This window comes from Platichthys flesus, chromosome 6 (assembly GCF_949316205.1).
Source record: "Platichthys flesus chromosome 6, fPlaFle2.1, whole genome shotgun sequence".
NCBI classification, from domain to species: Eukaryota; Metazoa; Chordata; class Actinopteri; order Pleuronectiformes; family Pleuronectidae; genus Platichthys; species Platichthys flesus.
In genome coordinates this window covers 4,499,114-4,511,795 of record NC_084950.1, presented here as the reverse complement: position 1 = coordinate 4,511,795, position 12,682 = coordinate 4,499,114, and the positions used below count along the sequence as shown (strand labels likewise).

Here is a 12,682-nt window from a genome sequence, read left to right as displayed (position 1 = left end):
GATAGATTACTTTATTCACCCCCGAAGGGGGTTAAATGAATTAGCAATACGTCATAACAGCAAATTTAATTGTATTTGTAAATCCAATATTCACAGATCATAATTTGTGTCATAGTGCTTATCAAGGTGTGATTTTCTCTGTCCTTAACCCTCAACACTACCCAAAATAATCCTAGAAACAGGGTCGAAAAACATTGAAATTGTAAGTTTGAAAGTCTTCATCAATACTTTGATAAGTTACCAACCACCAGCAGATGTCAGGGACAAGTCATCAGTTGTTTTCCTTCAGCGTCAGCGACAGAGTTCAGTTTACTCTTCAGTTTACCAGGAAAAGCATAGCATTATTTATCTTGTTTGATTCCAAGACTCTTCTTTTGGGATCAGTTTCTATTAAAAAGGTTTTACAGACGTGGCATGACACATTATTTTAATAGGAACATTATTGGCTACTACTTTTAAATGACTGCAACTTGATTAAAAGCATTCATACCAAATGTGGGGAAACATTCATAGATTATGCTAGATTGAGAAATGCGTTCTATTTCACAAAGACACATACACACAGACACATACACACAGACACACAAACTAAAAGTTTTTTAAATAGCAAAGTAGTTATTTTCCATCATTCAATTTGTTGTTTAAAGTTCATGGTCAGAATGTGAAGCAACAATGCTCAGCTCCTCTGAGTTAAACGAGGTCATGTTAACAGTTTTATGGAGCGCAGGGAGTTTGGGGCAATGTTAAGTTAGTAAATGAGTAGACTGACTATATCTCTGTTGAACACAAGGTCTGCTTGCACACTGTGTCATATGAAGATTAAAATGTTTGTTCCTCTTTCTCGATTGTTTGTTTTTCTCTCATGAGAATCGAGTCATACACCAGTTATCTGGTTTTGTTTTGGTGGTGTTTTTTTTTTTTTTTAACGTTTGAAATTGTCTTTTGTAAATCCCCTGCCTGCAAATAAAAAACCCAGATGGCTGATAACAGCTTCCATGATACAGTCTGTTGCTTTGTCAGGACAGATCTGGTCATGTGGAAGAATCATTATATAAAAGCACATATGCACTGTACATGTAAGTGTTCTCTCTTATAAAACACAGAGCGCTCATCACAAAAGTGCTTCTGTGACTCTTTAACCTACACATGGCTGAATATCCAGGGTCCCTGTGATCACAAGTTAATCTTGTGACGAGCTAATTTTACTCCTGTGCCTGAGCAGAAAACATGAGAAAATGCTCCGAATATAAATAAGAAAAAACTAAGAAAATATCTATGTATCTCTTATGATATTTTGACATGGAGAACAAATGTTAATAATAATGTCCCATGTTGCATTATTTTGTGTATATATATTCTACATATTGTATTTTTTTTCCGAATTAAGTTTCATTATTTAGACATTTCGAACAATAATACGCATATTTGTTTTCTTGCAATATAAAAAGTATTGTTCTATATCATGCAACAGAATCTGCAGCCTTTAATATTTTGAACGTGCTCTGAACTGTGGCAAAGTTATGATCCAGTCCAGAAAGCACATTGTTCTTCTAATTTGTCTGTCCTGTATTTTCTGTGACCCACATTCTGGGTCTGACCTGGTAGATACACTGACCTTTATTTACTCATCTTCTGATGAAACAGTGTCTGATACAGACGCAAATGTCTGATTTATCCAAACAAGTTAGCAATAATAAACCAGATAACAGGCAATTTAAGATTTTTTATTTCATTATCTTAATTATCAGGGAGAAAGCTATGCATATTAAGGGTGACGAGTGTGTGAAGAAATTACTGAATTTCATTTCATACATGAAAATACTAGATTTTTATTAAATAGCTTGTGTTGTGCTTTGTACTAAAACCTTAAGAAGCATCTGGATAAAGGCTTTGAAACCAAACATTTTTAAATGCCGATAAATATGTTTCCATCAGAGATTAATCCAGTGATTTGTTTATCTATTTATGAATTGAAACCTCTGCCATGGAGGTTATGTTTTATTGCAGTATGTGTTTGTTCGACCATCAGCAGGATTACTCAAAAACTACTGATCCAATTTCAATAAAATCTTGTGGAGGGATGAATCATGACCAGGGGAGAACACATCGAATTTCTGAGTGGATCAATGCTCAATTCCAGGAATTTTGTTTCTCCTACTTAAGCACAGCGAGATACAACACTATCCTTGGCGGTGGTATGGGCCCTCTGAGCATCCTTCTAGTTTAGTGTAATATGTCAGATTCCTCAAGAAACATCTTCCAATGACTTGCTTTTGGAAGATTCATATTCTTAATTACCAGTGAAAAACACTATGCATATTAAGGGTTGTAAATGTGTGAAGGGATGACTGGATTTCAGTTCGTACATGCAAATATAAGATTCTTATTAAATAATTTACCAAACCTAAGGAAGCATTTGGATATACTGAACAAATGCTCGATTCCCTGCTGAACTCAGCAGGTCCAGGGAATTTAGTTTGTTGTGCATGTGTGATTCTCAGATCACAATGTCTTTGGCTTTTGTTTTTAAACTGCCGATAAATGTTTTTCCATCAGATTAATCTAGTGATCTGTTTATCTATTTATGAATTGTAACCTCTCCCATGGAGGTTATGTTTTTATTGCAGAATGTGTTTGTTCGTCCATCAGCAGGATTACTCAAAAACTCCTGAACCAATTTCAATAAAATCTTGTAGAGGGATGAATCATGATCAGGGGAGAACAAAATTTCTGAGTGGATCAATACTCAATTCCAGGAATTTTGTTTCTCCTACTTAAGCATGACGAGATACAGCAGTATTCTTGGCAGTGGAATGGGGCCTCTGAGCATCCTTCTAATGTAATGTAACATGTCAGATTCCTTAAGCAACATCTTCCAATGACCTGCTTTGGACAGTCACAGGACAGTTTCAAATTATGTAAAACAGAAAGAGCTGAAGATAATATACCTGGTAAATGATTGAATTGGTCAGTTATCAAATGTGTAATTTTTTCTGACAATCACTTCAGCTCCTGTACGTTTAATGACCTTTGTATTCATGCAAAAAATACACTTTTTAAAACCTGTACACAATATTTGACCTTAATTTCAGAGCATCAGTGGCCTGGAAGTCACGTTTTCCAACCGCCCGTGACCTTTTCTAGATGTTTGCTCATGTCACACAAAGAGGAAATGCTACCAACAGGTTTATTTAGTAAAAAATAACATTTCAAAACATCTACAGCTTCTTCCCAGGATTGAAATTCATGTAACATCATCTTCATCAGTCCTTTTTTCTGTGTGTCCAGATATATGAAGCGTGTATAAAAGGCGATGTTACTCCAGACAAGCTGAACAGATCAGGTCGAAGCTGCAGGATCCATGGATGGAAACAGGTCAACAGTCACAGTGTGTGTGTGTTTGTATCTCCCTCAGTGACACTCGTCTACTTGAACTGATTATCGATGAGTGTCCCCTTCATCTTCGCCTTCTTGGCCTCCTCCAGCTCGGCCAGCTCCTGCAGCCTCCTCTTGCTCATGCCCTTCCTCTCCAGCTGCTTCTCGATCACCTTGGCGTTCTGGGCGTACGAGTCGGCCACCTCGCGGGCCTCGATCTCCTCCTCCTCCTCGTCGATGGTGGACACGGTGACGGAGCTGAACTTGCCCATGTCCTTGGTCCGCTTGGTCATCATGACGCGCACCTTCTTGGGCGGCTCGGGCTTCGTGCTGTACACACTGGTGCCGCCGTAGCCCAGGCTGTACTTCACCACGGCCCCGTCCACGATGAAGGTGGCCGGGCTGTTCTTCTCCAGGTGCTGGTAGAAGAGCAGCAGGCCGCACTTGCCGCACTTCTTGCGGCGCTGCCTCTCGATGCCCTCAGCCCGCTTCACGTACGCTGTCTCGTCCACCTCCACGTTGCAGAACTTGTGCGCGTGCTTGGCCGCGTCGATCACCCGGGCTTTGTCCCAGGGCCGCATGGGGAGCTTCTCCAGCTGACAGTCCAGCACCAGCACCATCTGCCCGCACAGGCAGTAGAAGACGTGCAGCGGCTTCTCTCCGTCATCGTACTCCTCTCGGTCCCGGGTGTCCGAGCACACGACGCTTCTGGACACGACCTTCGGCATCTTGAATTAGTTTTTAACACTGTGTTGTTGTTGTAGCTAAACGCCGCTACTGAGCCGCCATGACGACACAAACACGGTCAACACACGGAGCAAGTATACAGAAACTACGCAACACTTCCGGTATCCGTCACTTCCGCTGCTCCGACAGTTTACCTTTTTCGTTCCCCCTGCTCTGAAGGTTCCACCCTGCAGTCGCTCTATGGTCACTCTCGTGAATGTTTTTTTCAAAACTGAAAATAAATTAAAATACCCGAATAAAGTTGTTTTATTAATTTAGTTTGGGAGATCAAGTACTTTATTTTATCATTTTAAGTTCCGTTTTCAGGTAGATTTTTATAAAATTCCATAACCAAAAGTAGAAGAGTTTGCATAGGATTACCTCAAGAGTCACCTCAAAGAATGTAGACGTCCGCCAGTGAAGACAGACAAACTTTATTAATGTAGATCATTTATTTGTGGCTGCTCCCCCTAGATTTGGGTCGTTAAAAAAAGACTAATAGGTAAATGACCAAATGGAATCAGTCCCATCAAATAATTTACCAAAGAGCACCTCGACCTTCCAAAACAAATTGAACTATGGATTTTACTTTTAAACTTAGGACAATGTATCACCATTGCACAACCAACACCACACATTACATGAAACATTACTTCTAGTGGGGAGAGCACACTTTTGGGTGGTCTTTGCCACCTCTGGGCCTGGACAGCTCGCCACCATAAGGAAACTGTTGATCAGTGGATGCTCTAGGTCGATGACCCTCAGAGTTAATCTGCAGTGACTAGGGTGGTCCAATCAGAGCCCAGACCACTGGAGATTTTCTAAATCAAAAGAGCCTTAAGTGCTGTGCACACCAGACATCTTACTGGCTTTAAGAGGTTCGCACATTTGTGATGTTAGGTTTAGGAGCATTTCTAATAAAGACCCAATCACATTTTAGATAAAGAGTTCTATGGATTTAAACGTTTTATCTGCCACTTTAAATCACAAGTGGTCCTTACACCTCAAGTGAACGCTGCACACGTATGATTATATTTAAGGGGTTTGAAAAAGCATTTTTCAATCACTGGCTAATTTTGACTATAGAGTTCAATGGTTTAGTTTGATAACTTAGTGCGACCAGCTACATTAAGTTTCCCTAAATGTTGAAATACAGCATCCTCGCCTCTCAGCTCTATACACTTGACAGTCTGACCTTGGTCAGGTGAATTTACACTGCAGCAGCACCACTTCTCATTTTATTTCACAGTAATTGAAACCACACAACTGCATTAAGGAAACATGTTGATTTTAATATTGAAAGACAAGTACAAAAGCCATTATTCTCATTCTAGATATTTGCGGCTATAGTTTAATCAGTGTAGGGCGCACGGCTCCACAGTGCATCAGGCTCCTCTCACTGACAGCAGCTGGTGTCGCATGTCTTCCCTTTGCACACGCAGCCAGAGGCGCACTTGGGGCAGCCGGATGGGCAGCATGGGCAGCAGCCTGCAACGCAAGGTCAAAACTGCATTAGTGACACATCAGCAGTCACCTCATCTTCAGGCTTCTTTTAGAGCAGTGGGGGGGAAACTGCAAGCACCACATTTAACTAAATCAAAATCTGAATCCATTTAGTTGATGCAAAGGTGGTAAATATGGTGGAGAGACACAATTAACACCTTTAGATTGTGGCCGATTGAGATAATCAGCTTCACCTGGGCTGTTGAAACGAGAAATTCAGCATGCACATGGTGCATGTTGTTTATTTATATTTAATTATAGGACACTATAAATAGACAATTTGCTGATTGGGGTTAAAGAATAAGCTCAGTCTAGGATTAAGCTTGAAGCCTGAGCGTTAAGATTTACATTGATATGTGATGGATGCGAGGACTTACTCTTGTTGCAGGTGGTGCAGCTGCAGTTCTTGCAGGTGCAAGATCCTCCGCAGTTGCAGGTTCCAGCTAAATAAAGAGGGAACGTGACAAAAGGGATTAGCTTCATGTTGTCTGGCAATGACAGAAGGTCGAAAAATTGAAAATAGCACAAAAACAGTCTTTCTCTAATAAAGATAAATACAGATACTGACTCTTGGAGCATTCGCAAGGATCCATGTCTCTCAGCGTTGGTCTGGTTCTTCCTCAGGGGAGCAGGTGTGTCTCTGGTTGAGCTTCAGTGTTGTGATCACGCACATCAGGGGCGGCTCCTTTTATAGCAGCGCCAGAACAACAGGGCCGAGTGCAAACATGTGCTTGTCACGTAGCACGCGCTAACGTAAGTGGGCGATCACAAAGAAGTTTGTGCGCACGGCCAGCAGGATGAAGAGCAGGAGGAGGAAGAGGAGGAGGGGGGAGAGATTCCCAGATTCAGACGATGTGAGGTGTCGTCCGGAAAATTATATAAGACCCCCCCTCTCTCTCCTCTGCCCGCGTCCCTGGAGACAAAAAAGACCGGAATAATTAACGTGTTTACATCGTTATATAAAGGAGAGTGTGTAGATCCGAGTTCACTACAGTTCATCATAACAACGTCTGTATTTGTCATGTATGTGTAGAGACAAAAAACACCACAAATATCTCCCACTGGGATATTAAAGTTATATTTAACTACATGTGTGAGTTCAGTATAAATAATATAAAGAAGCTGATTTGCACCCGATGGAATGTTTGCGCACGGATCCATGTGGGAAATTTCCATGCTGATAAAGGCAGTCGTGTGGTAACGTGTTGACGTCGAATAAATTAATTCAACGTTTGTTTTTATGAAGAAGTGTATAGTTTGTTCTCAAATAATAAAGTATATAGTGTTTACATCGTGATGTCGCAGTAGATGTGTAGATTACATTACTCACCATGTATTGTCATTTATTTTTTTATGATTTAGTTAAATATAATTCACTACTTTTATTCTAAGGTTTGGCTGCATTTCTGGGAATCTTGCTTCAAATTATAAAACATAAGAAATATTAATTAGTTTATACCTTTTGCGACCAATGTGGACTGAGTAAATGTACCTCAATTTTTTTGTATAGCTTCTATCTATAAAACATAAAACTTACATTATACAAATACTAATAGTAATTCACAGTTTATTGATATTCAATAGTTTATGTGGGTTAATAAACCTATACATCTATTTTTATAGCTTCAAATGTCAAAAAGTCTATATTATTTTACAGTTTATTAAGACTAACTCCTGTAACTGGTGAATTTCTGCCCTAAGTTTGCACTTTACTCACACATTGTGGAGCCACGTCATATTTTACTATTCCCGTTTGACCAACCATTTTAGTTTCACATCATCTTTTAGGTTTCTAACAGTACACTAACAACAGATGAGACTCAGGGAAAAGGTGTACAAATACAATTATTCCGATTTTGATGTAAATCCACCCAATGCCCCATATCTGTTGTGTATAAGAGTAAATACACAATTCAAAGTATTGAGTCCCTTCTGAATCCAGGTTGTATAAAAAACTTCAGTATCTTGTTATTTCAGTATTTTCAGCTCAGACCCAGTTTCATTATTTCTCCACCACGTGTGAATCAGTGTTTTCACCCACGCGTGTGCACACGGTCCTCACAAACCCGTTACCATGGTTCAGCTCCGGCGCGCACGGCTGTGCACACGGCCCTCCTCTGCTAACAATATGATGCCTTCACGGACCGTGTACAGTAGGAAACATGTAACTTCCGAGCTGCAACAACACTGGTTGCTAAATCTGAAGCTCCACAAACCACAACAGCTTACATTTAGTTGAATAAGACATGTTATGTCAGTTTCGAAACCACTATTCGCGTTCTATTTTGAAAATAACCAGGCTACTCTGTGTTGACTTCATGTTGCTTTGGTAATAATTCGCGCTTCATCATAAAAACAAACGTTACTGTCGCGTCGCATGAAATATTCCATGTTTCTAGGATCATTTCTGTCCGAGTAAACACATATTTCCTCCGCTGTGAGACTGTTTACATTAATAGTTCTTGGATGTCAGAGCTGGTGTTGGGTCCCTGAAGGCAGCGTTGTCCCCCTTTTTGCGCTCGCCGCTCTTTTGAAACTTTTCCATACTTCACCAACATGTCACAATCTGAGCTGCTGAGTCGCTACGGGTGGTGACACGTGCAAACATCACAAGTACGTGCGAACAGGAACGAGTCCAGAGAAGATTCTGGAAAAGTCTGAACTAATTGTTCTCGTATTATCTTGTACAGTGAGAATAAAGACTTTAATTTGAGAGTTCAACCATGTCAAAATGTGACACCAGCTTTCAGCACCTTGGTGAAAATGAAAGTGAGGATGTAAAAGTGGAAGTGGAAGAGTCCATGAGATAATAATAACTGTAGGAACCTTAGGTCAGAATGGAGGTTAACAGTTTAAAGTTTAAGCTAAAACATGGACTTTCCCACGTTTAGACAGAACTCTGTTCCTGTAGCTTCTGATTTCACAATCCTCAGGTATTTGATCACGTGAAGAGAGGAATAGAGACAGTCGAAGGCTTGTGGTGATAATGATGAGTTATTAGTTGACGAAAGTTATTAAAAAGTTATACAGAAGTCTCTCGAGACCTAGATTGGGTTCTGGCTTAAAAACTTAAACACAAAGGCATTAGATTGAAAATCATTGTTTATGATCCACTGGCTGTTTGATACACTTAAATAATAGTTTTTCTATTAAGTTTTTAAAGAACCGTATATGATTGCATTGATTCCCTGTGCTATTCTGGAACATTCAGAGTGACAACCACGAAAAGTGTGCAAAGATGAAGCGTGATGGTCCTGCACACGGCACAGAGAGGTGCTGTCACTGTCAGCGAGCTCTAGAGGGCGACAGCTACACGTTGACATGAACAGAATATAGAGTAGTAACACCGAGTGAGAGAGAGAGAAAGAGACAGAGACAGAGACAGAGAGAGAGACAGAGAGAGAGAGAGAGAGAGAGAGAAAGAGACAGAGACAGAGAGAGAGAGAGAGATATTTGTGTCAAGTATTTCAATCATTTACTCACATTTCCAAAGAGACAACCGTCATTGAATTTAGTCTCATTGCACAGGTTAGGTTCAGATTAAGAGAAACACTTTTCAACTGGGACACAGACTCCTGATCAACACAATAACCTTTTTTTTAATCAATACACTAGTTCAGACAAAACTAGAGTGACACCAGAAGCTGCCTGTGTGATAATATCCAGCTCAGGTTTTCTGTGCGGGTCATCCTCTTTGCTCGAACAATAAAATGTCCCATCGTCCACCTCTCACTGAGTGACGGCCTGCACGCCGCCGCCTGGGGGACACTTGTGTGTCAGCTTGGAAATGCTGACACAGCATGTTTTGTTTTTTTTACCTTGTGGTCAAACTCAATCCTTTTTGCTATGTGCGTGTGTACGGAGTTTGTTTGTGTGTGTTTTGTGTTTGTGTAAAGGTCAGACTTTCCAGACTGAATTTGATCCCGCAGATCAAATCCAGACACAAGAAAGAATTGTCTATATGTGTTAAAAAATACATTAAACTGGAGGTTCATTCATATTGTGATGAACGAAGTTTCATTACTTGGGATCAAATGAACCGTATGCATGTAAAAGAGATCATTTGACTGTAACTGCACTGACATTGGCAGGAATTGGCTGGAAGAGCAGGTGTCTCCCTGACACTGAGCTCCTTGTTATTTGCTGAGCATGCTGGGATCTTGTTCCACCCTCACCCACATGTGAGTCACATTTGTGTCTCCCCTGGATCCTGTTGGGACAGTTGCTGCCTAAACTAAATGAAGCCAGTAAGAGCTTTCCTTTAACTCTTTACCTTTCTGGGAAATGTATTGGATTACACAGTAAAGACGAAATAGCAGGGGACATTTTTTAAACGCTCTGGGTCAAGTCATTGCTGCCATAAATCATATGCTGGTGGACTAACCTTGTGTGAGGAAGAGCTGCTCATGTTTCTAGGAAGGTTCACGCAATCCTGACATCGGGCCCTGGTCCTACGCAGGTTAGTTAGCAGAGTAATGCCTTTAAAGCATAGAACTGCTGCTTTGGATATATAGAAAATGTTAATAAATCTGAATATGGGGTGGATATGTTTGTAAATCTAATGAGAACTATACAGACAGGGTAAATTTCCCTCAGTTGATATTTAAAATCTGTGTTTTACTGGTGCTCATATTTGCTTTCAATAATTTTGGTTGAAAAGCGATAAATTAGGCATTAACATATAATACGTTCATGGATTAACTTATTTAAAGAAAATAAACTGAACTTTCACAAGAATCTGAGTGAGTAGATTACTGCCTCTGGAATTAGATGTGGAGACTAATGTGTGAACAGAGTCTGATTGGGATTAAGAACCTTTCATCAACTAAATCAATCAATGCATCAGACGCAGCTTTGATGACAAGAACTAATGTCAGGACTTTGCTCTTTTCATCAGTCGACCAATCTGCAGCCGACAGATAAAACAGTTCTCATTCAAAACAGACACAGCGTCACTAATAGAGGTAGAACTAGTCCGTTGAGCGTTAATGTTCTTACACTGGAGTCACAGCCTGATGAGGGACACTGGTCATTGATTCAGGTAGGGACACAAAACTGTTCTATATCATTTCTAATAATCAAAGTAAAGTTTATTGATTATTATTATAAGCAACATAAGACAGATGAGGTTTTACTTAATACAGATTATTGTGTCAAGTAATGATTTGAATACATTTATTTTCCAACTCCCCAAGACTGACAATGAAACTTATTTCCTTTGTAGACAATTGTTTTCCTCTGTGGTTCCAGATGTTGATATAAAAACTGTTGACTGCTCTAATGGAGCTTTTCAGTCCTGTCGACTTAGAATTTAGTGAATTTGAGAAAACTTCCTGATCCCAATCCTCTTAAATTCAGTTTTATGTGACGCAATATTAAAATTGGTTCTTTGTCCTCTAATGGAAACGTGTCATATAAGATATAAAGAAGAAAAAAGGCTAAAATGCAAGATTGGCCTAATATACAATATATATATATATATATATATTGACCTCTGCGTTTCGAGCAATTTCAGTTCCAGAACCTATAAATTAACTTTAATCAACTTCCTGTTGATATGGGCTGATATTTCCACTGCTCTTCACTCGCAGCCTGTGCCATGGATCATGTGCTCTACATCGCTGACCACTACGTCCTCACTCCGTACGTGTACCCGGCCTCGTGGTCCGAGGATGAAGCTCTGCGTCAGATAATCAGCCTGTGGGTGGTGACAACGATGGGAGCAGAGCTGCTCTACCTGGGCTTTGCTGCTCTTAACTTCTACGCCGTGTTCGACCACAAGCTCATGAAACATCCACAGTTCATCAAGGTACGGCGACGCTCTCTATTAACAGTCTGACAATTCAAAAGCAAACTTCTCTCAAATCCTAACTTCATGTCTCTGGTCGGACCACAGAATCAGGTGAGACAAGAAATCCAGCTGGGAGTGACCTCGATCTTCTGGATGAGCTTCCCCACCGTCGCTCTTTTCTTCTGGGAGATCAAGGGACACAGCAAACTTTACGACCACATCAGCGAATCGTCCCTGGGTGAGAAAAGTCTATATTCTCTATACTCCACTATAATAAACAGGTTGAAAACGAATGGTTCCCTCCCAGACGTATATGTGAGCGTGGGTTGTCTCTGTTCCAGGCTGGGCTGGATTGATCCTGAGCATTGCTGGTTTCTTGTTCTTCACCGACATGTGTATCTACTGGATCCACCGCTGGATGCATCATAAGCTCATTTACAAGGTGAAAAGGCTCAAATGAACTCAATGTACACAGCAGGCTCAGCACAACAGCCAGATGTTTTCATCATGAGCCGGTGGAGACCAAAAATAGATCAAGAGGCAAAGTAAAAGTTGGAATTCATTCATCAAGTTGCCATTTGCTAAAATTTCAACCATTTGTGTTTTTCCTCCCCCCCTCAGTACTTACATAAGCAACACCACATATTCAAGATCCCCACGCCATTTGCCAGCCATGCCTTCCACCCACTGGACGGCTTCCTGCAGAGCTTACCCTACCATGTCTACCCCTTCATCTTCCCCCTGCACAAGGTGGTGGTCTGACTCTCACGCTTTACTTCACATGCATTGATATCACATCTGAGGTGTTAGGAGTAAAGATTATGCACATTTTGAAAACCAAGATTTTAACACGGTGTGAACTCTGTCACGTTTAAAATGTTTTATATTCTCGTTTTGTACATTGACAGCACAGGTGGTGTATCTCTCACTCTTTGTCTTCGTCAACTTTTGGACCATCTCCATACACGACGGAGATTACCGCATCCCCGGCCCTCTGATATGTCTGATTAACGGTGCTGCCCACCACGTGGACCATCACCTCCATTTCATCTACAACTATGGACAGTACTTCACGCTCTGGGATCGTCTGGGGGGGTCCTACCGACACCCCTCGGCCCTGCTGGGTGAGGGCTCCCATGACCACGTACGCAAGCTCATGGCAGAGGCTGCAAAGACAAAGTGATGGTGGAAACCGCGGTCTGGATATTTCTGTTTGCTTTTGCACATCTCCTGGAGGTTTCCAGTGTGAAACTGATGCTTCAGTAACACCCACAGACATCTGGAGCA

The 12,682-nt window shown here is 40.9% G+C and overlaps 3 protein-coding genes across 5 annotated transcripts; 1 reads left to right on the top strand and 2 right to left on the bottom strand.

Moving 5' to 3' along the window:
- Positions 1 to 3,173: 3,173 nt before the first annotated feature.
- steep1 (STING1 ER exit protein 1) lies at positions 3,174 to 4,245 on the bottom strand. The gene has a single exon (XM_062390398.1). The coding sequence runs from the start codon at positions 4,101 to 4,103 to the stop codon at positions 3,426 to 3,428; it is 678 nt and encodes a 225-aa protein (XP_062246382.1). The 5' UTR covers positions 4,104 to 4,245; the 3' UTR covers positions 3,174 to 3,425.
- A 1,127-nt stretch (positions 4,246 to 5,372) lies between these two features.
- mt2 (metallothionein 2) lies at positions 5,373 to 6,331 on the bottom strand. The gene is made up of 3 exons (XM_062390534.1): positions 6,173 to 6,331; positions 5,982 to 6,047; positions 5,373 to 5,589 (listed from the first exon to the last, which is right to left on the bottom strand). The coding sequence occupies exons 1-3, from the start codon at positions 6,195 to 6,197 to the stop codon at positions 5,498 to 5,500; spliced, it is 183 nt and encodes a 60-aa protein (XP_062246518.1). The 5' UTR covers positions 6,198 to 6,331; the 3' UTR covers positions 5,373 to 5,497.
- A 3,466-nt stretch (positions 6,332 to 9,797) lies between these two features.
- On the top strand, positions 9,798 to 12,578 carry LOC133955538 (lathosterol oxidase-like). 3 transcript variants are annotated; one of them, XM_062390423.1, is made up of 6 exons: positions 9,798 to 9,851; positions 11,196 to 11,413; positions 11,501 to 11,633; positions 11,737 to 11,837; positions 12,017 to 12,145; positions 12,309 to 12,578. In XM_062390423.1, the coding sequence occupies exons 2-6, from the start codon at positions 11,204 to 11,206 to the stop codon at positions 12,576 to 12,578; spliced, it is 843 nt and encodes a 280-aa protein (XP_062246407.1). In that variant the 5' UTR covers positions 9,798 to 9,851; positions 11,196 to 11,203. The 3 variants fall into 3 exon arrangements, with proteins under 3 accessions (XP_062246407.1, XP_062246406.1, XP_062246408.1); XM_062390422.1 differs by lacking the exon at positions 9,798 to 9,851 and adding an exon at positions 9,858 to 10,063; XM_062390424.1 differs by lacking the exon at positions 9,798 to 9,851 and adding an exon at positions 10,203 to 10,645.
- The last annotated feature ends 104 nt before the right edge of the window (positions 12,579 to 12,682 follow it).